Source organism: Hemibagrus wyckioides, linkage group LG16 (genome assembly GCF_019097595.1).
Source record: "Hemibagrus wyckioides isolate EC202008001 linkage group LG16, SWU_Hwy_1.0, whole genome shotgun sequence".
NCBI classification, from domain to species: Eukaryota; Metazoa; Chordata; class Actinopteri; order Siluriformes; family Bagridae; genus Hemibagrus; species Hemibagrus wyckioides.
The window spans coordinates 23,097,476-23,124,284 of NC_080725.1; the positions used below are offsets into that span (position 1 = coordinate 23,097,476).

At 39.3% G+C, this 26,809-nt stretch overlaps 1 protein-coding gene and 1 long non-coding RNA gene across 2 annotated transcripts; one reads left to right on the plus strand and one right to left on the minus strand.

Annotated features, from left to right (window-relative positions):
• Positions 1-2,821: 2,821 nt before the first annotated feature.
• LOC131367081 (uncharacterized) lies at positions 2,822-26,664 on the minus strand. The gene is made up of 3 exons (XR_009206891.1): positions 26,055-26,664; positions 25,878-25,965; positions 2,822-4,002 (listed from the first exon to the last, which is right to left on the minus strand). It is a non-coding gene; the product is annotated as an uncharacterized LOC131367081 (long non-coding RNA).
• Positions 5,920-23,914, plus strand: fam163ba (family with sequence similarity 163 member B, genome duplicate a). Its single transcript, XM_058412296.1, has 3 exons — positions 5,920-6,389; positions 19,022-19,137; positions 22,480-23,914. The coding sequence occupies exons 2-3, from the start codon at positions 19,045-19,047 to the stop codon at positions 22,909-22,911; spliced, it is 525 nt and encodes a 174-aa protein (XP_058268279.1). The 5' UTR covers positions 5,920-6,389; positions 19,022-19,044; the 3' UTR covers positions 22,912-23,914.
• Positions 26,665-26,809: the final 145 nt, after the last annotated feature.

A 26,809-nucleotide genomic window follows, 5' to 3' on the forward strand; every position in this document is an offset into this window, starting at 1 on the left:
ATATATATACACACACACAGTCTATTTATATATCCATGTAGAATTTAGCACTTTTTGAACACACACACACACACAATACACTTATTAAACCATGAGCATGAGTCACCAATACAGAGCGATCACGTCCCACTCCACGGCTCATTCATTATCGTCTGTGAACGACGGCGTCACGTGAGGTTTTTTTTAAAGCAAACCCATATTATTGCCTCCCACGCTAGTCAGTCACACTAGTTACGGCGAAAAGAGCAGGCGTTTGGTTCGAGAGCAAAGCCTTACAAACAGAGCAGGTTGATGAAGGGACGAGTGGAAGGATAAGAGGGAGAGAAATAGCCTCACTTCCACCCGTCTTCCTCCATCCATGAATAATTCAGAGCCGTGTCACTACCACACAGGCCAATCTCAGCTTCTTACTATTTGTAGGCTCAATAATTGATGTGATAGAAAAACAGCTTTTCACTTTAATTTCAACTTTCTTTTCAGAGTCAGAAAGGGAGGGAAGAGGAGAGAAAGAAAGAAAGAAAGAAAGAAAGAAAGAAAGAAAGAAAGAAAGAAAGAAAGAAAGAAAGAAAGAAAGAAAGAAAGGAAGAAAGAAAGAAACGTGGGATGAGGAGACAGATGGAAAGCTCAAGATGGATGGGGAATCGGAAAAGGATGGGCAGATGGGAAATTAGGAATGCAAGAAATGTAGGAATAAAAAAAAACAGAAAAAGAAGGGGATGAAAGGTCAAGAGAATTTTTTTTTTTTTAAAAAGGATGGAAGCACAGCAAGGACTGAATGGATGAATTAATAAAAAAAGAGAGATGTTTAGGTAGGAAAACAGGATGGAATAAAACAACAAGAGATGGAAAGATGTAAGGATGAGAAGACAGATAAAAAGAGATGAAAGAACAAATGAATGGATGGGAGGAGAGTGAGAAGGAAATAACGGAGGGAGGAAAGGACAGAAAGGAATGGAGGGATGGGTTCATAAAAAGGGTGGAGAGATCAAGTGAGGTGGGGAAAAATGAAAAGGAATGGAAAGATGAAAATTAAAAAAAAAAGGATAAGAAGAGAGCAAGAAGCAAAGGGAAGAAAATGCAGGAGGTGATGGAGAAATGGAAACCAGAAAATAATAGAAAAGAAGGTGAGAATAGAAAAGATGGAGAAAAGGGAAAATTAAAAAAAAAAGGGGGCAAAAGGACAGAAGCCTGGAAGGACAGAAGAGAAATTAGAACGAGGGATAGAAGATAAAAGGGTGATGAAAGGACAGAAGGAACTGGAAGGATGAGTATAAAAATGGGTAGAAGCACAGAAAAGGGTGAAGAGATAAAATAATAAAAAAGAGATGTTGAGGTGGAGGAAGGAAAGGAAGGAATTAATGGATGGGAAAATCAAAAAGGGAGGAAAAGATAGAAAGGAATAGAGGGAAAGATAGACTCATTTGTAAAGGACGAGAGGATAGAAAGAAGTGAATAGAAGGAGACAGAAAGGGAAAGAAGAAGATATAAATAAAAGATATAGATAGAAAAAGGAGAGATCAGTGAAATTTCCAGTTTTACCTCTGACTGTTACTAGGCGCTGACAATGGAGACTCCTTCCACACGTCATTACACACTCACACACACTCACACACACTCACAAACACTCACAAACACTCACACACACACACACTCACACACACTCACAAACACTCACACACACACACACACACACACTCACACACTCATACACTCACACACACTCACACACACACATTTCACCTTAAAGAAAACTTCATTTAAATGATTACATGGATTTTTAATATTGATTATCGGTGCAGTGTGCTAGTGTGAGCTGTTGCTATGGAGATGATAAGAGCGAGTGCATTACTATAAACCTGCGTTACAGTCAGAGAGAATAATCACCTGATCCACCAATCAGAGTCCAGAACTCAGAAGCAGCGGTGTGGAGAAAATGGCATAGAAAAAGGATGGAGAGAAGGATGGAAGACGTTTCTGTTGTTAATTGGTGGGTGGAGCTGGACAGTCCTGCAATGATTAGTCAAATGCAAACTTTATAGAATGACCAATCCTCCATTTTGTATTAGTTTCTGAAATGAACTAGCAAAGCTTTTTGATTCGAGATAAATGCTGAGTTAAAATGCTTGAACAAGCGTCCCGAGAGGCTTTGGATGGTTAATGAAATGATCTTTCAAAGGGGAAATGTTTTGTTTTAGTCCAGAGTATGTTAGATTAATAACAAAATAAATTATAAAGAATAAAAATCTGGATGTTTGTGTGAGTCCGGGAACTGTGAAGGTTTCATCCTGAAGCTTTGCCTGTAGAATTCCCCAGTGTCTGATGTTATTATTTGTGATTGTCACGCATCATGTCTAATGTCACTCTACATTAATATTTAAAACTCAATCAGCTTCTAAAGGCAAATGAAACACTCGACACTTCCTGTACATGCGCCCCCACACACAGAGGAGCATTCAGAGTGAAGCGCAGTGAGGATTTAATACTGAAATTCAGACCAATTCAGATTCAGTAGGTAGAGATTTCAGTGCTAGTAATGTGAGAGTTACTCGCATGGGGGCGGAGTTTGTGTGAAAAAGAGGCATGTCTCAGTTAAGTGGGAGTCTGACATTTAACTTGAGTGCATAATAAAGTAGCATATTTTAATAAAGTAGCATAATAAAGTAGTAAATATTACAGAATGGGATTCAAGGACAAGATTAAATATTAAACATAGAAATGAATTATTTAACAATGTTTAATATTTATTTATTTATTTATTTATTTAATAAGTCCACACATAAAAAGTTTCAGTATGAGGAAACGGTTTATTAAAACACATCGCTTATCCTGAAGGACATTTATGGATAAATTGATGAATTAAATGTATGTAATAATAAACATTTGAACTTTCAAGATCAAAGATTTGTCTTTAAAAGTGTGTTAAAATTACAGGCTTTAAGATTAAAAAATACAATCCAAAATACAAAACTCAAAAATATAGATTTAACATGAAATAGGCCAGTCCAGTGAAATGTAATAAAATCACCCCCCCCCTCCACACACACACACACACACACACACATTAGGATTTGATGACCTTGATTTAGCCTCTCCTGGCTACATTAAATGGTGAAGATCTGTGAGGTTCTGACCGAGGAGGATATTTAAACATACAGTGTCAGTAATAAAAAACTGGATCAAGTACTATTCTATAATCTGCTGAATGACCAGAGCTATGTCATGAAATAAAACCCGATTTGTAAATTAAATGGATGTTGATTGAAGAACGAGTATAAAGATGAGTCCAAATACGAACATCCTTCTCCACATGGCCGCGTTCCAAAAGGTAAAGACGGATTAAGGAGCCGTGTGGTTGCTCTGTGTGTCCTAGACGCTGGTCATTAGCATGCTGAGTGGTGCGGGCCGTGCAGATGGACCCGTGCTTGTGTTGGCCTCTGTCCACATCCAGATGGACAGACTCGGAGTCCGTGCTCCATTATACGCTTAATTTTATTGATATCTGCTTCAGAGGGAAAATGCAATGTTTGTTACTGCTGTTTAAACATCGAGTGATCAAGTGTGTAAATGAGGGAGAGGAAGAGAGAGAGAGAGAGAGAGAGAGAGAGAGAGAGATGAAAAGAGAGATGGGCAAAAGAAAGAGGGGGAAGTCAGAGAGAGAGAGAGAGAGAGAGAGAGAGCGACGGGGAGAGAGGGAGAGAGAGACGGGGAGCCAGAGAGAGATAGAGAGACAGAGAGAGATAGAGAGACAGAGAGAGAGAGAGAGAGAGAGACAGGGAGAGAGAGAGAGAGAGAGAGAGAGAGAGAGAGAGAGAGAGAGACATAGAGACAGAGAGAGAGCACCAGAGAGAGGAGAATTATTTATGCCTCCTGTGTTGACCGTAAACGCCCACTGGTTCCATGAAACAGTCAGACAGGAAACAGCCATCGATGAGAAATGGGAATGTGACTTACGGAGCGTTTTACTGCGCTTCATAACAGCAGCCTGGGGACCAGAGGCTCCTCCTGTAAGAGAACCCAAAAACCCACAGTTATACTGTGGAACCCAAAAATATTTACACCCCAGAGTTCTGGACTGTGATTGGTGGGTCAGGTGTTGATTAATTCTCTCTAAAAGCAGCTCTGACTGTAGCACAGGTTTATGTTAATGCACTAGCTCTGATACCTTATGGTTTCCATAGCAACAGCTCATACACAAGGAGGTGTACAGAGCATGCTCTGTATTATTCATTTGTTTTAAAAAATTGTGTAATCAGGTTAGACGTGTAAGATACAGTATAACATTTATTTTGGGAGAATAATAAGAGTTTCTGCTCTGTGGATTTTTAGGTTTTTGCATCTTATTAAAATGAAGAGAGAGAATAAAGAGAAGCTGGTGAGGGAAGCACTGTTTATAGCTGCTATAATGGAAGAGAAGTTGTGACATTCTTTAACTTAAAAAATAAGTAAGCAATAAAGTAAACTGCTGTAGTGTATGGGAATAAAATATTCAAGGATGTCCTCATGTTATAGGAAAATAATCAACAGTAACAGTTCTGCTGAAGATTAAATCTCTCACACGTTTCCACACACAGCCTGTGTTTTAATCATCTTCTGAGCTTCATCATGTCTGGTGTTGAAGATTTGTGGGAAGTTTCTCTGAGATGACACAGAGGAGTTTTAAAACCCCAAGAACACTGCTGCAGCTGATTCACTCATACCAGCGCACACACACACACACACACTCACGCACAACCACACAACCATGTCTGGGTCACTTCTGTGCTGAAAATAAACCACTGCACTCAGTGATGCACCGACAGGATAATAATTTCTTTCCAGTGATGGATGGATGGATGGATGGATGGATGGATGACTAGGGTGCCAAAACTTTCATACAGAACTCCACATGGCTGCAGTCAGTAACTATACAACAACAAACCAATAAAAACCCGCTCACTGCACCTTCACCCAATAGTGATGTAAATATTTAACTAATATGTAACATCACAGCTCTGTTCTTCCAGGTGAGCTTGGAGCCGTTGCCATGACAACCACGTTTGCGAGGCATCACCGATACCCAGGAATTTGTAAAGCCTTTGTGTGTGTGTGTGTGTGTGCACTTCCTATCTTCAATATATGATAACGGAGGGCCGTGTGCGTGATCAGAAGGTGTGACCGCGCAGCACAGCAGGGTTCCTGGTTGCCAGAATTGTGTTATATAATCACCTTTGCTGAAGATTCACAGAGATGTTGGCAAGCAGGAGGACATTTTATTCTCCAGTTAATGATTTAAACAAATATATACTTTGTTTTGCTAGGGCTCCTTTTCTCCTGAATGATCTTTTCTTGCTCTCTAACACATAGTTTGTTTATTTTTTGTGACATGACAGGACAGACTGGTGCTGCTCGCACTGTACTAAAAGCTCTGACATGTTTCCAGTGATACTCACAATGATATTAAATGTTTAGGCTAAACTGTATATTGATAATAAAATTATTAGGATTGAGACTGCATTGAGCTCCAATTGCATTCTGGGGGTACAAGAAAAAGGAAAAAGGATCATATCTCAACCACTGTAGATGCTCAGCGTGATCACCTGGCTCAAACGGTTCCTACAGTTTGGGCTGGAAAGAAATCAGCCCCAGATGACAAGTAAGAGCTGGTCAGGGAGCTGTGTGAGTGAGAAAGGGAAGTTTTTTTTTTGAAAATTGGTGTGGTGTAAAAGATATAAAAAAATACTCATGCAGTTCAAGGAAAATAATCAACGTTAACAATGATAATAGTAACTCATATCCCTGGTTCATTTATTCCTTATTCACTCCTGGGTAATGTCTTTAGATTTCCCTGCTCGGGTTGAGTTTAGAGTGAATTGTGAGAGGAGTTTATCCCGATGGAAACCACGCGGTCAAATCTGGCAACCCAACCCTGGCGTGTGATTTTTTTTTCTCCTCTACTGCGACTCAAGGCTTTGGCTTGTGTAGAGTCCGGACGCAGAGGCTCATAAGCAGCTCATCAGCACATTTGCTCCTCAGCTCAGCGTGTTATTAAGTTTCTCTGGCGCGTATAAGCGCACTGGCTCACTCCAGAGAGATAGAGAGAGAGATGATTTTTGGATGTTAAACCCGATTGCTGATTCATTTGTGACATTTATTTCAACCCGCAGTTGGTCCACGAGCCTCGGCGTCGTCCTGTGCCTGATTTCCGCCTGATGTTGAAGTCATGGTGTTCGGCTCTGGATGAGAATTTTCCCGACAGTTCTCCCGGCTGAAGAAACGACATCGCCGCGTCGTTCATGGCGTTCAAGTCTGCATGATTTCTCCTTTCTGATTTCGTCCATGATCCGGATGAGCTTCTCCAAAGCCGCTGCTTCTTCATGCATGTGATCTGATTCATTCCACCGCTGCTGAAGGTAAGTTAGTACCTCTTTATTCAAGTCGGGATTTAAAAAAAAAATAAAAAAATAAAAATTAACTTACCCGGTTTTCATTTTGCGCACAAAGTCCGTTTTCTGCATTTCTGCGCGGAAAATAACAAATCCGCACAGTGTCCATTAACACCACAGTCAGTTCAACCTGGACAAAAACACTGTGATCTAGATATCATTCATCAGTACAAATCAATCCTCAGGCGTATTTTCTGTCCTCAGCTGTAAGGTTACTGCCGCGCCTCTGAATCCACTCCTCATCCTGGAAGCTCAGTCACACTGTAGTGAGCTGTTTAAATGTCAGGCTTTGTATTTACAGAGGATAGATGTGGAGCTGCAGTCTCATACTGACCACATACATCTTCCTGACCACATACATCTTCCTGATTAAACCTGACTGATCTGCACTGTCCATGGTCCTGAAGTTTGGTGACGGCTTGTTAGACCTAAATTAACTTTTAGTTTGTTATGAAAACACGAGTGCATTAATATCTCATAAAAACAAAATGTTAACACTTTTTCTTTCTGTTGTTTCAATATATATATATATATATATATATATATATATATATATATATATTTATATTTATATTTATATTTATATTTATATATATATTTATTTATATTTATATATATATGTATATGTATATATATATATATTTTTAGAAATGCAACCATCTCCGCCGACACGCCTCCTTCTGTCACACTGTGAATAAAATAAGCTATCACTTATATATCACTACTTATATATCAGCCATTTTGAATGAAATATTCAGAAATAAATATTAAAAACGGGAAATTGCTGAGCTCGGAAATGTGCAAATATCTGTACAGTCTATGTAACCTGCTAACGAACATTATAACTAATATTTATTACTTATTTTTCTCCTGAGAATCCTTGTTGATTTCCACTTTTCTTTAACGACGTAACCCGTGTGTTTGAACCATCCACCATCCAACTTCCTTGTACAAAAAAATTCTTTGACATCTTCGAAAAAGCTTCAGTGATATCTCTGGTTTAAAACTTGTTGGCATTGAAAGGTGAAGCAAACGTGATGTTTCGTGCGTTTTCTTTTTTAAATCCGAGATATCAGGATGTCTTTGTGGAACTTTAGACAGTTTTTTAAAAGCTGCTGGTTTAATAAATTACAAACAAGAGTAAGAAACTTTATAAAGCCTCCATGAAAAGGTTCAAGCTTAGTAAAGCTTTTCCTCTGAAGAATACTCTGCATGTGGATATAGTCCGCTCAGAAGAAAGACTAAACACTAATCACCTCACAGCCTTCACAACACCTTCATTTCAGTGAGGTTAAGCCTCAGTGAGGTTCAGGCTTCTTGCTTTCAGTTGGTCAAGGCTGTACAGGGGGAAGGGCATTTCTTCAATAATCACATTATCCAACTGTTTTTCCTCCCCCATCACTTTCTCTACTCCTCCACTGATCACCCTCCCCCTCAGCCTCTCTCTTACACACACACACACACACACACACACATAGTGTTTGGTCTGCGTTCCGAAGCAACATTTTTTCACTTTTATCTCTGTCTCTCTAAAGGTCACCTCCCAATCTTCTCTCTCAGGCCCCACCCCTTTTCTGCTCACTGTTTCTTTAAAGTCTGATTCATTTCAGCTTTGAGAGAAGGATTAAACTCCACAGTTCAGATCATGTTAGACGCCGTGATGTGAATTCCGATACATGAGGGACAATGACTTTAAAACAGCCAGTTCAGGGTTAATTTAAGCCACGCCTACATGCTCTACTGGGTCTATGATGCACTGAGACCACACCTCTTTCCCCACCTCCTTCATTGACAGACAGGCAAAAAGACCACCTCCATTCCCTTCTAGCGCTGATGTACAGAAACCATGCATCTTTTCTTTACTGAAACTGACAGGCACAGAAGCCACGCCTCTTTCTTCTACTCGGACTGACAGACAGAAAGACCACACCTCCTCCTTCTACTGTGTCCAACACTTCCTTCATCTTGACAGAAAGACCACATCTCTTTCAATAGAACTGATAATTTGAGAGATTACCAGTCTCCTTCACTGGAACTGATAGAGAGACCATGCCTCCTTCAGTAAAACAGATGGAGAGACCACACCTCCTTCACTAAAACAGATTGAGCGACCACACCTCCTTCACTAAAACAGATGGAGAGACCACGCCTCCTTCAGTAAAACAGATGGAGAGACCACACCTCCTACACTAAAACAGATTGAGAGACCACACCTCCTTCACAAAAACAGATGGAGAGACCACACCTCCTTCACTGGAACAGATAGAGAGACCACACCTCCTTCACTGGAGCAGACTAAGAGACCACGCCTCCTTCACTGGAACTGAGAGGCTACATTTCCTTTATTTACACATCCTTCCACTTTCAGGACTCACATGCACAGAGACCATGCCCCCAGCATTGGAACAGGCCACAACTCCTTCCTTTAGTGTCTCAAAGGCCACGCCTCCTCCATGACCACAAAGTCAACATGGAAGCATTTCTTTTCTCCTCATTCCATCACTTTCACACTCTTCTGCTTGTCTTCTTCCTCCCACAGCATGGTTCTGAATCCTACACACACACACACACACACACACCATTCCTACCCCCGCTGTTAGTGAAGCAGCTGCCCTGCCTCCTCGTCCAAGGGCACATCACCCTCAGTGTCCGCTGGCATGCCTGGACCGGGGGAAACAACATGTCCGCTCGTCTTTCCCAGGAGGCCGTGCAGACCAAATGCTCATTATCTCTCAGCTTTCATCTCCTGCATCTTCCAGAGACTGTTAAAGCAGCAGGGGTTTGTTTTTTGGCCTGCTTTCTGTTTCACATGTACTGAACTGATAAATGAAATCGGCAGCAGCACCGGTGATCCCTCAGCAATCATGAACATCATGGCGTCGCATGCAGCTGGTGTGAGGACGAAGTTTTACTCAGCAGGACACATCACTTCATCACACAGCTTTACAGCCTCAGATGTTCAACCAGGAGCGACGACAAATCTCAAAGCCACGCTGCTGGCACACACACACACACACTTCACTACAGCAGCAAAAGCCTCTAACACATATTTCCGCTGGTTCTTACTCTTTCACGTGTGGGCAGAGCTAGACATGGTGCACTGGTCACTGATTGGTCACTGGTAATCTCATTATTCTGCATCTGTAATAGGAATAAAGACTTTGAGATGTGTATGTAGTGACTGGGCAGTGTGATGGAGCACTGAGCTGATTGTTTTATATCTATAATAATATAAATATAATAAATATTAATAATCATTTTTTTAAAAAAGAGGCGTGTCTTCAGCATGTGGGCAGCGTTCACAGCTTGAGGCTGTGGGAGGTCAGGAGCATGGACGGATTTGAGTTTAATGAAAACATGCTGAAATGGAAAATCATACCACGGTCCAACGCACCGAGTGAACAACAATGACATGAGGATTCGGTCACTTCAGTCCACATGAGATGCTGGATCTTCACGCTGTGAGACTCGGGTGCCGATTCAGCATCTCCTCCAGCTTCCGCTTCCTCAGCCATCACCCTCACACCCGGGAGGAGCGGTGCTTCTGCATCAGCACTCTGAGTCAGAGAAGTTCGATCTGAATGACCGAGAGCTGGGTTTGTGTTTCGTCCACGCTGAAGGCAGACCGTTTCCGCAGGTGTGACGATGGACAAAGACACCAAGATCCATTTCACACCGCCGGACATTTAGAGGAGACGATTGAGGGATGAGATTATCGTGTCACACTCCTTTTTTTTTTTTTTTTACTTCCGTTGGCTATTTAGTGACTTTCTCAAGGTGGAAGATGGTTTCTGGAGAAATAAATCAGGACAGGGCTTTCCAGTTCTGTTCCACTCGTGTCCAGATCAACGGTTCCTCAAGGAACCTTCACTGGATAGATGAATGATCTTAAAGGGCTTACTCTCACTTTTCTAGGTATCTAGAACCTTTTAAGGTTCTACACAGAAGAATTTCTTCCAGCTCTGTTCCACATCGTGTGTGTGTGATGGGTCTATGAAAAAACAGCTCAGTGATGTTACGTTATAAACACGTCATAAAACATCAACATCATAAAAGTTCTGAAAAGTCCAGTTTTTCGGGAACTTTCTGTTGCTTTACTTTAGTTCTATTACTTTAGTTCTATGAAATGAAAAATTTAAAAATGAATAATAAAATGAAATTTTATTACTCTATTATATTTATTTTATTTCAGAATGTTTACATGTCAATATTTACAAATTCACAATAATCATACAATGATAAACACTGATCCCGCCCACCAAGGTTGATTGACAGGTGATCTGACTATAAAATAAACCTGTAAAAAAAAAAAACAAATACAGCAGAATGGTATGTGATATTAATTTTTATAATCATTAGCTGAACAATGTGACTTTATATCGTCACACGTTTCTGTTATTAAAGTGGAAACAGCTTCAGAATCAGAACGAGAATCGGACATGATCTGATCATCGGAGCATTAGTATTGGAATATGAGATCCGTAAGACTCATACTGACTTACTAATGAATACACACCAATCAGGCAAAACATTATGACCACCTGCCTAATATTGTGGTCCGCCTTTTGCTGCCCAAAGAGCCCTGACCCGTCCTGCACTGTGTATTCTGACCCCTTTCTATCAGACTCAGCATTAACTTCTTCAGTAATTTGAGCAACAGTAGCTCGTCTGTTGTTTGTCATCTGTATTGAGGTGACACTCACACACACCTCACCCTCAGCTCCTTCACTCAGCTCAGCTCTTGTTTGTTTTCCTGTAAAACTGTTGAAGAAGATGAAGAATATTCTAGAACGTTCCGTCCTGATCTCCTAAAGTCGTCGCTGATAAACGGTGTTCTGGACACAGAGACAGTTCGCTGTAGTCTCTGCTGTACGCGTGTGGGGGTGAGAACCATTCTTTAGATCTGTTGTCATGGTGACGTGACCTCGTTTAGTGTGGAGCGAAGGTGGCGGTGCTGTGACCCGTGACCTCTGACTGGCGACCCCGGTGGTCTGTTTGTTGATGAAAGGATTTCATTCACAGAGAGAGATTCATATCACATCAGCACACACACACACACACACATATGCAGTCTCATTAATCAACTTTAATGTTTTATCTACAGTGATTGGAATTACGATTCTCACAGCAGTGTGTGTGTGTGTGTGTGTGTGTGTGTTTGTGTGTGTGTACATGTGTGAGAGAGAGAGAGAGAGAGAGAGAGAGAGAGAGATGTCTGTCTTCCTGACCTGCACCCTGAACTAGTCACCAGGAAGTGAAACAGAAGCAAATTGCTGAATATAAATGTATATTTTATTCACACTCAAAGACACATTATTTAAGAACAATATTAAAAATGTATAAATATTAATAATATCATTTTAAAGACATTAAATTGATTCATATCATTCAGTACAGTGTGATCACACACACACACACACACACAGATCTGTTATGTTTTTCCCCTCAGATGATGATGATGATGATGATGAGTCAGTGATGAAGGAGAACTTGACTGTCTGCTCCTGGTGTAAAGAGATTAAGGTTCCTCTGAGGTCACACGCTTATATAAACTGTTCTTCATCAGATTTATTCTGCTGAAGTCTTTCCTGAGACGACGAACTGATGAACTGAACTGAATCACAGATGAGTGACATCATCATCTGCTCATGATCAGGATTTATTTTTTTTTAGTAATTTTACTTTTTAAGATAAATCTAAATCATCTCAAAGACAAAAACAAAAAATCATTCAAATTATTCTGCATTTTTAAGTTTTATCATTTATTTCATTTTTTTAATTTTACTTTTTCTTTCCTGCTGCTTTTTTAAAAAAATTTTCACACTGTATAAAAAAAATCTGCATTTTTAATGTATGAAATGTGCTAAAGAGAAACATTTAATTATCTATCTATTCTATAAATTTATTTATTTATTTATTTATTTATTTAACCACAAGGCTAGCTTAGCTAACATAAGCTGATGGCTACCAGTTTAGCGTGGTGTACTAATCGACTCTACAGGACACACACTGTTTACACAGACGTTTGTAAAATAAAGTCGTAGAGGAAATAAAAACAGACGGAGAACAAAATGTTGAAGCTTTTGTTTCTCCATTGGGGGCGTGGCCTAGAGTGTGTAGGCGAAGCTTTGCGTGCGACACTGTTGATGTAGAAATAAATGCTGTGTTTTTACTTTGCTGTTTACATGTGTACCGAGTGTGTCACCATTTCCCTTTTTCTTCCTCATCTGGTTTCTTCTTAGATTCTCAGAGATTAGACTCTCAGTGTAGTACATCATGATGTCATGCTGAAGGAAGTCAAGAGTTCAAAATAAAATATGGAAAAATGCAGAGGATGTGGACATGATTGAAACCTGAGAGAAAATCTAACACCAGGGCTGGACGAAACGATACGATTTAATACAATACAATATAATACAATACATTATGATATAATAAAATATAATACGATACGATACAATATGATATATGATACAATACGATATGATACGATATGATACAATATGATACAATACGATATGATATGATATATGATACAATACGATATGATATATGATACAATACGATATGATACAATACGATATGATACAATACGATATAATACGATATGATACAATACGATATAATACGATATGATATAATATGATACAATGCGATATGATACAATACGATATAATACGATATGATATAATATGATACAATACAATATGATACAATACAATATGATACAATACGATATAATACGATATAATATAATATGATACAATATGATATGATACAATACAATACGATACGATATAATACGATATAATATAATATGATACAATATGATATGATACAATACAATACGATACGATATAATACGATATGATACAATACAATACGATACGATACGATACGATATAATACGATATGATACAATATGATACAATACAATACAATACGATACGATATAATACGATATGATACAATATGATACGATACAATACGATACGATATAATACGATACAATACGATACAATACAATACGATATAATACGATATGATACGATATGATACAATATGATACAATACGATACGATATAATACGATATGATACAATACGATATGATACAATATGATATGATACAATATGATATGATACGATATGATACAATACGATATGATACAATATGATACAATACAATACAATACGATACGATATAATATGATATGATACAATATGATACAATACAATACGATACGATATAATACGATATGATACAATATGATATGATACGATACGATATATGATACGATATGATACGATACGATATGATACGATATAATACGATATATGATACGATATGATACGATACGATATGATATGATATATGATACGATATGATACGATATGATACGATACGATATGATACGATATGATATGATATATGATACAATACGATATAATACGATATGATATGATACGATATGATACGATATGATATGATATATGATACAATACGATATAATACGATATGATATGATATATGATACAATACGATACAATACGATACGATATGATACAATATGATACGATATGATATGATATATGATACGATACGATATGATACGATATGATACGATATGATATGATATATGATACAATACGATATGATACGATATAATACGATATGATATGATACAATACGATACGATACGATACAATATGATACGATATGATACGATATATGATACGATATGATACGATACGATATAATACGATATGATACAATACGATACAATACGATACGATACAATATCATACAATATGATACGATATGATATGATACGATATGATATGATATGATACGATATAATACGATATAATACGATATGATATGATATATGATACAATACGATATAATACGATATGATATGATACAATACGATACAATACGATACAATACGATATGATACAATATGATACGATATAATACGATATGATACGATATGATATGATACGATATGATATGATACGATATAATACGATATGATACGATATGATATAATACGATATGATACGATATGATACGATATAATACGATATGATACGATATGATATAATACGATATGATACGATATAATACGATATGATACGATATGATATAATACGATATGATACGATATAATACGATATGATACGATATGATATAATACGATATGATACGATATAATACGATATGATACGATATGATATAATACGATATGATACGATATAATACGATATGATACGATATGATACGATATAATACGATATGATACGATATGATACGATATGATACGATATGATATGATACGATATAATACGATATGATATGATATATGATACAATACGATATGATACGATATAATACGATATGATATGATATATGATACAATACGATATAATACGATACGATATGATACAATATGATACGATATAATACGATATGATACGATATGATATGATACGATACGATACGATACGATACGATATGATACGATATGATATAATACGATATGATACGATATAATACGATATGATATGATACGATACGATACGATACGATATGATATGATACGATACGATATGATACGATATGATATAATACGATATGATACGATATAATACGATATGATACGATATAATACGATATGATATGATATATGATACAATACGATATGATACAATACGATACAATACGATATGATACAATACGATACAATACGATATGATACAATACGATACAATACGATATGATATGATACAATACGATACGATACGATATGATACGATATGATACGATATGATGAAAACGTTGACAGATGATTTTTCTCCTTGTTAAATATATTTTGGAATGAAAGAAGATAACAGGAGTTTTGAAGCTCATCTGTTCCGGAACTCTGTGATCGAATATCGGAATATTTCCCGCGTCAGCAGCTGTATGAATGAAGTCCGAGACCAAGCTTAATTCAATCCCTCTAATATCCCAGAGGCACCTTGATGCCGTGTGTATCCAGTACAAGACCATCTGACCATGTGTGTGTGTGTGTGTGTGTGTCTGTATGGGACGTTATGGTTCTCGGTAAGCGCAAGGCACAGAAGCAGGACAGAGTGAAGTGGTTCATTCTTCTCATCATGTCAAAGACAAACGAGAGAGAGAGAGAGAGAGAGAGAGAGAGAGAGAGAATCACACTGAATTACTGCACCTTCATTACACACACACACATATATATATATTCTCTCTCTCTATCTCTCTGTCTTTCTCACTCTCTCTCTCTCATCCCTTTTCCCTCCCTCTCTCTCTCTGCATTCGAAATAAAAATATTGGCACCCTCTTTTTTTGCATCACTTGCCGACATTTATACTTCATGTCTTTTAAATATGAGGAATAGATGATATCGTTTCTATAGCAACACACTGACTAGTACAGCAGACTTCACATAAACGGATTATAAAAAAAAGCAGTAACGATGTGTAATTTATTTAACATCCACAATAACATGACGAGAGAGGGGGAGAGAGAGAGAGAGAAAGGGGGGGAGAGAGAGAGAGAGAGAGAGAGAGAGAGAGAGAGAGAGAGTAAACAGAATTGGTGTGGAATCAGAGGAATAAAACACTTGAACACACTACACCATGAGAAGACACTGCTCTGGTATTAAACACCTTTGTGGATTATCACCAGTAATACTGTGTGTGTGTGTGTGTGTTAAATAATTAATGCTATATGCCGCATTATATCAACACACTCCACATAGAGATGTAATTAAGTTCCCCTCAGGGAGGTGGGAGAGACGTCCTGTGTCTGCCTGCTTCATAATGAATGTTCATCAACTCTGTGAGTGTGTATGTGCGCGTGTGTGTGTGAGAGACTAGAAATGTGGGTCCTTTAATTGGGTGATATTACACTCTAGAATGATGATTGTTTGATCTTTTATCACGTATTAGGATTATCATGATATTCTTCTAAAAAACCTAATTTAACATGAACACCATTTGAGTTAAACAGAGCATTTCATGGACGTTTTTGGACATAATGTAATTAACCAATTAACCGCCAGCTAGTTAGCTAAATCAAAGACTAGCTGTAGATTGAGTCTGATGCTAAATTAGCAAACACGAGTGTGACATAAAAACCGGAACAAATGAGCTACCAGATGGGAAGTGTTCTATTTATATTCATCTGTGTGTGTGTGTGTGAGAGAGAGAGAGAGAGAGAGAGACACTGAGTCTCGTTGATTAATCTTTTTGTAAATTCGTGTGTGAAGGTTGTTGTGGCTGAAGCCACGCCCACAAATCTCCATAAATGGCAAAGAGCGCTGAAAACGTCAAAATGAGAACTAAAGAGTGAAAGATCACCTCCTAAGTCCTGTTTGTCGTGATTTATGATTGTTTTGAAATTGTTTTTATTTCAGGTTGTTAATCTGCAGTGACAGTCTGAGTGATTGAATGTCCATTAAAACGGTGTGTGTGTGTATGTGGGTGTATGTGTGTGTATGTGTGTGTAGATAAAGAGGTGATGTAAAGTGATCGATTGAAGCCAATCTCAGTTGAAGATACAAGAAACTCAGGATATGAATGATTTTCTATTTATGAATAATCCAGAGCAATAAACGAAGCCCAGTGTGTGTGTGTGTGTGTGTGTGTGTCTGTGTGTATTAGTACACAGGGATGGACGTTGTCTATTAAACAACCTCACTAAACGCCTCAAAATCCCTCAAAAACACCTAAATAAAAATAAAAACAATATCGAGACTCCACCCTCACAACCCCTGCGGCCGTGTTTAGCCCCAGCAGGCCCCTCCTCCTTCCCGTTCACGCTGCTCCGCCTCCACACTTCATCTTCTCAGGATCTAATAAAACCCCACAGCTCTGTTTCATTTCCAACGCAGGACTATTGATTACATTTGGGCTCTGGACGAATCGGATTAGGACATTATAATTCGATTCCATCGGGCAGGTACGAGTTAGCCGAGGACAGCTCGCCTGATTGGCTGAGACAGATACAGCTCTCTCTTTCTTTCTCTCTCTCTCTCTCACACACACACACACCTCAATAATGACAGGAAGTTAAAATACGGAATGAAAGAACGATGGTTTGTAAATAAAGGTTTATATAAATAAATAAATAAATAAATAAATAAATAAATAAATAAAAGTAGTATTCATCATCATCATCATCATCATCATCATCATCATCCAGAAATATTGAGTTCAGGTAGGAAATGGAGTCTGGTGTAGAAGCATCCGGATCATGGTCGTTTTATTTTGGTCCAGACGTCCTCTCTGTCCCAGACACGTCCTCTTTCCCAGACCTAAAATATCAGTCCAGTGAGGATTCACAGCAGAAAGCTCTGGAAATAAGAAGCCTGTGATTGTGGACTGCTCGTTCCTAATCCTAACCATCAGCTCCGGTCAGTTCTTCACAGTGTCCCAGCCTGGCTGTTTAACCCACATTCACACACTTCAGAGCTTTTCACCTGAGATATTTCCCTGTGACTGTGAACTTCAGCTACACAGAAGACCTGGAGTTGTGTGGTTAGAGCTTTCACACTGCTCCTACTTCATCCAGGGTCAACTCTGACTCCTGCTCTTCATCAACCCCGCTCTAACCTCCTTCTCATTTGCAGATTTACATTTACAGCATTTAGCACACGCCCCTTATCTACAGTGCCACCTGACTCCATCTACCGAGCAGTTTTTGTTCAGTGTTGTTCAGCTACGTCCTGGTTCTCACACTGTTCAGGTTCTGATTGGGTGTCTGTTGCTTAACAACAAGCCGTAAGGTTCTAACAGTGCATCGTTTCACACTGTACAGGTTCAGCACTGAGACGCAGAGTTATCACTGTAAAAGCTTCAGAGCAGAGTTTCATAACCCTGCTTCTACATCACACCTTCAAAACCTTCCTCTACCCCAGGGAGGTAAAAGTGCAGAATAAAACCTCTAGTGATGGATAAAACAGCTTTACTGACAAATCGTCCACATCAGTGTCCATCAGCAGCTCACGGCGTTTACACAGCGAGACTCATCACCTTCTGTTCACACCATCATCAGCGTCTCACTTCGGTTCTTCTGTTAGAGCAGTTTCAGTCTCTGTTCTGATGATGATGAGACAGGGCAGGAACATGGTGGAGAACACACACACATACACACACAGTGTCTGAGTGTGAATGACCTACAGGGTGGCTCCATCATCACTCCGTCTCTCTCCACCTCCTGACCAAACCTTGATCTCTTTCTGATCTCTGGTGTATGGTCACCACCGAGGATCTCCGCCACTGTACCTGCAGCCATCTCGCATCCCGCATCACGATTTTTTTTTTCATATGTTGGTGGTGTATTTGCACCTCCTACAGTGCAGGAGGAGGAAGAGGAGGAGGAGGAAGAGGAGAAGGAAATGTGCATGGCTTATTCCTTTGACATGTTTGATTGAAGTTAATGGATTTCAGTTTCCACTGATGATAAAGAGATCTTTTTCAATTGCAAGGACACACTGCTGTGCTCAGACTTTATTTTTAATCTTTGTGTGTTGTGTGTGTGTGTGTGTGTGTGTGTGTGTGTGTGTGTGTGTCTCAGGGTGTTGATGGAGAGCTTTTCGAATGACAGCCGGGACAGTGGTCATCACAGGCGGGATTCTAGCTACAGTAATCTTACTGTGCATCATCGCAGTACTGTGCTACTGTAGACTGCAGGTAAGATACACCACTCCATACACTACTGCCTCTTCCTCTCTCTCTCTTTCCTTCCTCTTTCTCTCGCTCTCTCTCCCCTTCCTCTCTCTCTATCTCTCCTTCCCCACTCTCTGTCCCTCTCTCCCTCCTTTCTGTCTCTCTTCCTCCTCTCCCCCCCTTACTCTCTCTCCCTCCTCTCTCTGTCCCTCTCTCCCTCCTTTCTGTCTCTCTTCCTCCTCTCCCCAATTTCTCTCTCTCCCTCCTCACTCTGTCCCTCTCTCCCTCCTTTCTGTCTCTCTTCCTCCCCCCCTTTCTCTCTCTCCCTCTCTCTCTCTTCCTCCTCTCTCTCTCCTTCATCTGTCTCTCCCTCTCTGTACTGCAGTAAAATCAAATCATCTCTGTCTCATCATAATAAATGTGTGATGCTGTATTTTAGTGCTGCGAGTGTAAATGCTCTCGCACACAGCTTTCGCAATCGACAAGTCAGGTCACGTTTCCAGCTCTCCAAGGACAGCTCCGTACTCCTGCTGATGAAACACACCATGTTTTCACGTGTCCTAACAGTCTGAACATGTCAGTTGAGGAAAGTGGAGGTGAGGGAGGAGTCTGAGACGCTGCGTTCACTCGTCTGTTCAGCTTTCTGTCTTAGAGTTCCACGCTGGTGTAGATGTCTGTACATTTACCATCATTTATCACCTCAGATATGGGAGAAGTTATTAGTAATCAGTTTGCAAGAGCTTTGACACCAAAATCGTGGAATTCATGAAAATCTGAATAGAAATTTCCATATTTCACCATTTAGTTACTTTTCGGTTCTCCTGCCTTTTATGGAGTTTTGTGGGTGTGGCTAAATGTATATCAGCTGTAAGGATGAAGATAATCAGTGAAAACGCCATGGGAATATTTACGTCAGGCCATGAGAACATTTACACACAACTTTTCTGAAAAATATTCTAGACTTTATTTTAGGACATCTTCTGTGTTTCTGAACTTAAAGCAGTCCAGTGAGGTTCAGAGGCTACTGTGTTTTGATGCTTTTTAGTGAATCAATTCAGTTAGCTGACCCCGGCAATAAGAGCCGACTCATACGACTCCCAAACGGCTCCCAAACAGCTCATTTCCAAGTTCTTTGTTTGTTCAAAATCATAGAAAGAAAGACTCTGGAAATCTAAACTAACCAGAACCATGTATTCAAATGTTATTATTACTGTACTTCCTGTATCTGCTCTTAATTCTTAATTCTGTTCAGTTGATGGTGTCATTGAATCATGGTTATCAAATATAAATAGTCGTGCCCTTAAATAAAAGTGCTGACTCTAAGAGTCGACTCATTTGTGAACGACTCCCAGGGTTCAGGTAAAAGAACTGGCTCAAAGAGTCGAATAGTTTGTGAACAAATCCTAGTGTTCAGATAAAAAAAATTGGCTCAAATAGTTGACTCATTGTGAACAACTCCCAAAGTTCAGCAAAAAGAATTGCCTCAGAGATTTGACTCGTTTGTGAACAACTCCCATTGTTCAGTTAAAAGAATTGGCTCAGAGTCGACTCATTTGTGAACGACTCCTAGTGTTCAGCTAAATGAACTAGCTCAAAGAGTTTGTGAATGACTCCGAATGTTCAGGTAAAAGAATTGGCTCAAAGAGTCGACTCGTGTGATCAACTCCCAGTGTTCGGGTAAAATAATTGCCTCAAAGAGTTGACTTGTGTGTGAATGACTCCCAGTGTTCAGGTAAAAGAATCGGTTCAAAGAATCGATTCATATGTGAACAACTTCCAGTGTTCAGGTAAAAGAATTGGCACAGAGAGTCAACTCATTTGTGAATGACTCCCAGTGTTCAGGATAAACAATTGGCTCAAAGAGTCGACTCGTGTGGGAATGACTTCCAGTTTTTAGGTAAAAGAAATGGCTCAAAGAGTCGACTAGTCTGTGAACGAATCCTAGTGTTCGGGTAAAAGAATTGGCTCAAAGAGTCGACTCTTTTGTGAATGACTCCCAGTGTTCAGATAAAAAGAAATTGGCTCAAATAGTTGACTCATTGTGAAAAACTCCCAATGTTCAGCTTAAAGAATCACCTCAGAGATTTGACTCGTTTGTGAACAACTCCCAGTGTTCAGCTAAAAGAATTGACTCAAAGAGTCGACTCGTGTGTGAACAACTCCCAGCACTCATTTGAAGAAGTCGGCTCAACGAGACAACGTCATTAGTTTCTTTGGTAGGAGACGGTTCTGTATGCCTGAGGCTTCATGTGCCCACTCCAACCACACACACACACACACACACACACACACACACCTCGGATTTTGAGGTCTTTTTCTCATTAGCTTCTAGGTCAGATGATTAATATTAGGGTGAACCGACGACAGCTTTCATTATTCTCTATAAATGAGGACCTTATCCTAATTTTTTTCTCCCCTGTGGATTTGCCCAGTTTTTATTAAATGTCCTTTAATCCGCTCCATCGACACCCTGAGCTCACAATTCCACACAAGCAGCAGCATTTTAGCTTTTAATATTCATTTATCTTCTTCATTTGTTTCTTTTTGTAAGTGTGATTGCAGGAGCGGAAACACCGGCTGGGACCAAACAGTTATTTATATCCGTTGCCATGGTTACATTCCAACACGGGTAAAGGTGCATTCATTTAGTAATGAGCTTCTTCAGGTGTCTGAATATAAAGGAGAACATTCACACACGGTTCTGCGAGGAACATGATGTCAGGTGAAACATTTCCACATGTAACACGTGACGATGAAGAACCGGAAACTGCAGAAATCCAGAGGAAGCGCCGGGGTTTGCTGCGATGCTGCTGCAACCGGACGCCGTCCATTTTGCGAGTTAAAGGACATAAAATATTCAGCACTTTTTTTTTCTCCAGATAAAACCTTTTCTCTGTAAAGTTGACGGTTTCTCTGGGATGATGCTGAGAGTGAAGATGCTGCTGTCTCTGACCTGAGTGTAGAGATGGACGATACGACACTGACTAAAAAAACTGCAAAAAAATTGAGATACTGTAAAAAATTAATTTTAAAAAAGATATTTGCATTTCGAGAAATGAAAATAAAACATTTTAATTTAATATCAGAATTTATTTGAATTTATTATATTATATATATAATTTATTTACGTGTTTCTGATCTGATATTTTTATCATATTGTTCAAATCCTGTTACTCAGAAACACGTGACGCAATCTGCTTTAAGCTGGTCGTCATAGTAACAAGTCCAGTTCAGCAGTGTTAAAGGTCCAGTGTTATTAGGATCAGGTCCGCTGTTAGAGGACTAGCTAATCACCACCTGACCAATCGCAGTGCAGATTTCCGAGGAGGGCGTGTCCTGAATCGCTTTGTTCTCACTGTGTTTCAGTATTATTGCTGTAAGAAGGAGGAGTCCGAGTCGGAGGAGGAGGAGCCTGACTTCGCTGTGACGTCTCGTCTGCCGCCGGTTCACTCCAACCACAACATCCTGGCTCCTGCCGTCGCCTCGGCGCCCACCCCCAACGGGCCGGCCCTGTTCACGCCCCCGCCGCCAACGCGCAAGCTGACCCGCTCGCAGACTTTCTGCCCGTCCTGCACGCATTACGACATGCCCTTCTACCTGCAGCAGCCGGAAGGCCTGAGGAACGGCGGTGACCGTCTGAGCTTCCGCAGCGTCCAGCAGCACGAGCTGGAGCTTCCCACACCGCTGCCCACACCGCTGCCCACACCGCTACCCAACTACCAAAAGCTCAACCTTAACCGCTCCGTCACCATGAGACAGATGTTCACACGCAGCTGCAGCATCAGCACCGACGTCTAGCGCAGGGACAGCGTCCGACCCGCGCCCCCTGCAGGCCTGGAGACGACACGCAGGTCCGTACAGACGTTCAGTTAGACCTCGGGCTCAGAGGACGCTGCACAGAGGGTGACCACGTTTTACTAGACAAAACACACCCCATGAAGAGTGGTGAAGATTACAGATTAGAAAAGATCAAATGAAATAATCCTGATGTCTGGAGCCGGTTTGGGGAAGTGAAAAGGGGGGATAAAAAGGGCTTGAGAGAGAGTTCATGTCTGATTTTAGTCAAGAAAAGAAAAACAGCTCACTTTCTTTTGTACATAAAGTTTAACTCATTTTTGTATTGTCTGTGTGTGTGTGTGTGTGAGACAGATATTTTATCAGGATTATATCGTAAAATAAAAACCAACAGAAAGAAGAGAAAATGAAAACAAGCTCAAATCTGAGCTGCAATAAAAAGATTCGGAGTAAATGTGACGTAGAAAACAAAACAGAAGGAAAAGAAGAACTTTCATTTGTATTATTTCTTAAATTAACATTGCAGTGTATTCGTCCAGAGACAGATCCATGTTTTTAAATCCTATTCCTCGGGTTTATAAGATGTGCCGTTTATCTGAAAAGATCTCCTCTTGTCCTGCTGAAGACGTTGTTCTGGTCAGCGGGTGGAGCTTCACCACCGCCGGACTGACATACGGGACACGCCCCCTTCTCTCTCTCTCTGGACTGAAATGGGTTTATTCTGAGCCTGACTATGTGCTGCTTTTCTTTCACAGAGGAAATGACTGATTTCTTCTACTGGATTGTTTTGTATTCAGTTCCAGAAATGATTTACGGAGCTGAGACGAAAGATTTCCTTTTCATATTTCAGGTTTAACGGTGAGATTTTTCTGTCCTAATGGTGATTTTTCTGACTTTACAAACAGAGTGTAGTCATACTGTGTGTCACACACACACACACACACACACACACACACACACACACACACACACACTCTCTCTCTCTCTCTCTCTCTCTCTAGGCCAGGTAAGACAAGCAAGTGCAATGAATTTAGGAGAAATGAGTAAGTATTAGAAGTTATTATTATTATTATTATTATTATTATTATTATTATTCTGTATATTCATGGCTTCATTGCTGTAGATTTTCGCTCGTTTCTGGGTTTCCTGTTCCTGAAGTGATGTCACATTTTCTCCTGTACAACCATGAACACCATGTTGATAATAAAAACTGGAGAAGATCTGAGATGACAATTGTGTACAGAGTTTATAACGGGCTGAGTGATGGGTTGCCAGATCTTCAGCCAATTAATCAACAAAACAAATCTGAAACCAAAACTGGAAACGTGGAGCTTATCTCACAGGAAACGACTCACACACGACACACACGTAAACACGACACACAGCATGATCCCCTGATGATTAGGAAACACGCTCATCATCACTAATGATCCGTACATGTGAAAGTGTGACGTGACGTGAGACAGCAGGAGGAGCGAGACGTGATACACCAACTTTAATTTTTAAATAATTTCAAATTAATTAATAAAACAAATACTCTACTACAAAATGATGACAAAAAGAATAAATTAATTTCATTTCATTTACTAAATTAAATACTTTTTAAAATGTATTAAATGAAGCTATTTTTTATTTATTTGTTTTTATAAGTTTATTAAATTCAATTATTTTAGTTATCAATAAAAACATTATTATTCTATTTTTTAAATTATTATTATTATTATTAATAATAATAATAATAATAATAATAATAATAATAATAATAATAGAGTTAACTGTGGATTACAAGGTGAGGCTTAATTAACATTAATTTAAAATGACTACTTTTAATTAATTTATTAAATTCATTGTTTGAAATCTATTAAATCAAATTATTTTAGTCAATATTAATTTTTAAAAAATAAATTATGATTATTTAAATATTTTTATTCATAATAATTAAATTATTATTATTGATAATAATAATAATAATAATAATAATAATATTTAACTGTGGATTATGAGGTGAGGCTACATCTCTTAAAAATGTATATTTTTCATTAATTTATTAAATCATTTTTAGTTAATACTGATTTAAAATAAATAAATAAATAAATAAATAAGTAATACAGTTAACTGTGGATTATGAGGTGAGGCTACATCTTTTTCTCAACCTGCACTTCATCATCATTTTCATCATCTTCGTCATCTTCATCGCCTCGATACAGCGAGTAATAAACAGAAATGAGAAAATAAAACACTTGAATCTGATTGGTCAGTCCTGCGTCTCTCAGCCTATGGAACGATTAAACTTTTAATTCTCTTTCATTTTCTTTCATTTTTGAGGCTTTCACTCTTTTACCTCGGCAGAAATCTGCTCAGAAGGTCTGAAGATGTTCTGCTGTGACGGATTTATTTACCCAGACTGCACTGCTCCTCCTCCTCACATCACCCTCTAATTAATCAGCTCCTATTAACATCCCAGTTCCAGCCGATTAACCCAGGAGAGACGACATCCAGCCGCTTCATCTCCACGTCTCCGTCTCTGATCTTCCACATGTTCTCGTCTCCGGAGCCGATGAGGAGCGGCGAGGCGTCACGTGTCTGAGGAAGAGCCGCGATTCGACTTTAAACGTTTCAGCCGCAGGGAAGCGGAGCGGATAATGAAGCTCTCACGCGTCCCACCGAGAAATCGCTTTCATTTATTAATAACATCACCGAGGATTTTTATCCGTTTCTAGTTATGTCTACAGTCAGGGCGCTGATCCAGTGAGGACGAGTTTCTCCTGATTTCATTTGTATTCATTATTTTAATAATTCTTTAATCATGATAGAAATTTTTAACACTTATTTCTCAGAATTCATTTAGAGCCCAGATTTTTTTGGTGAATCTTGTCGTTTCCTTTTTCTGCATTATTTTTCTCGGGTTTTTTTCCTGCTCCTTAAACCTTCTCCAGCCTGAACTGATTTTCTGTACTGAAGTTTCTCACCTGCTGCCCATGGTGACGTGGTCAGGTGTGAGCTGTGCGACTTCCTGGAAAACTTAACGCAGGAAAGAGCCGTGATTCAGAGCAGAACCTGGAGCAGAACATCAGGAGAAGAGAAGTTCAGGAGAAACTCTTACTGATTACAGACACGTATGGAGATATGAAGCAACACACACACACCTGAGATCTTCCAGTCTGAGCTTTCATTCATCATTCATTTATTTCTCCATTGTTCTTCAGAGACAGGAGCAGGTTCCTCTTCATCTTCACGTGTGCGTGTTTCCTGAATCATCTAATCAGCTCTTTAACAAGCTCTCCAGAAGGTTGATTGGATGAATTTGACAGGATTGTGGTTAAGGATCTTCATGAAGAACTTCTAGTAACTTCTTCTGATCGCCACGTGACCGGGCAGATTTTTAAAATAAACAAACCGTCTGTCTAAAACGACACCATATTTACTCCACAGTACACTAACTAGCTTTTTTCACGTTTTATAGACATAAAAGCTTCCTAATAAATATTGCGCGCTCTCCTGTACTCCCAGAATGCACTGCGATAGGGTGGGGGTGGGGGTTCAATCAATTCAACCTAGAAGATGCAAATCACATGATTAAGGCTAAAACGCCTCAACGCGTGAGGGCGGGGCTTTCTGACTGACAGGTGAGTACGTCTCCTCCCTCATCTGATTGGTTGATTATTGTTGGTCTACCTCACGTGTCATGTTTACGCTCTAAATGGGTATTTTATTAAACTTGGTAGTAATCTTTACTTTATTTATTTATTTATTTATTTTGCCCCCCCCCCCCCCATTAACGCCATTTAAGCGTTATTTGCAGGTAAAAGCAGGTAAATTTAAGCCGGTGAATTTTTTTTTTATTGCATTTTACTGCCACCTGCTGGACAAACCTGGTCGAACACATTTGGACCTCTCGCTT

What these genes read in the sequence shown, in the direction of transcription:
- fam163ba (XM_058412296.1), top strand. Translation starts at nt 19,045, where the DNA reads ATGACAGCCGGGACAGTGGTCATCACAGGCGGGATTCTAGCTACAGTA. An exon ending in TGTGCTACTGTAGACTGCAG is followed by an intron (nt 19,138 to 22,479) that starts GTAAGATACACC and finishes ACTGTGTTTCAG; the next exon opens with TATTATTGCTGTAAGAAGGA.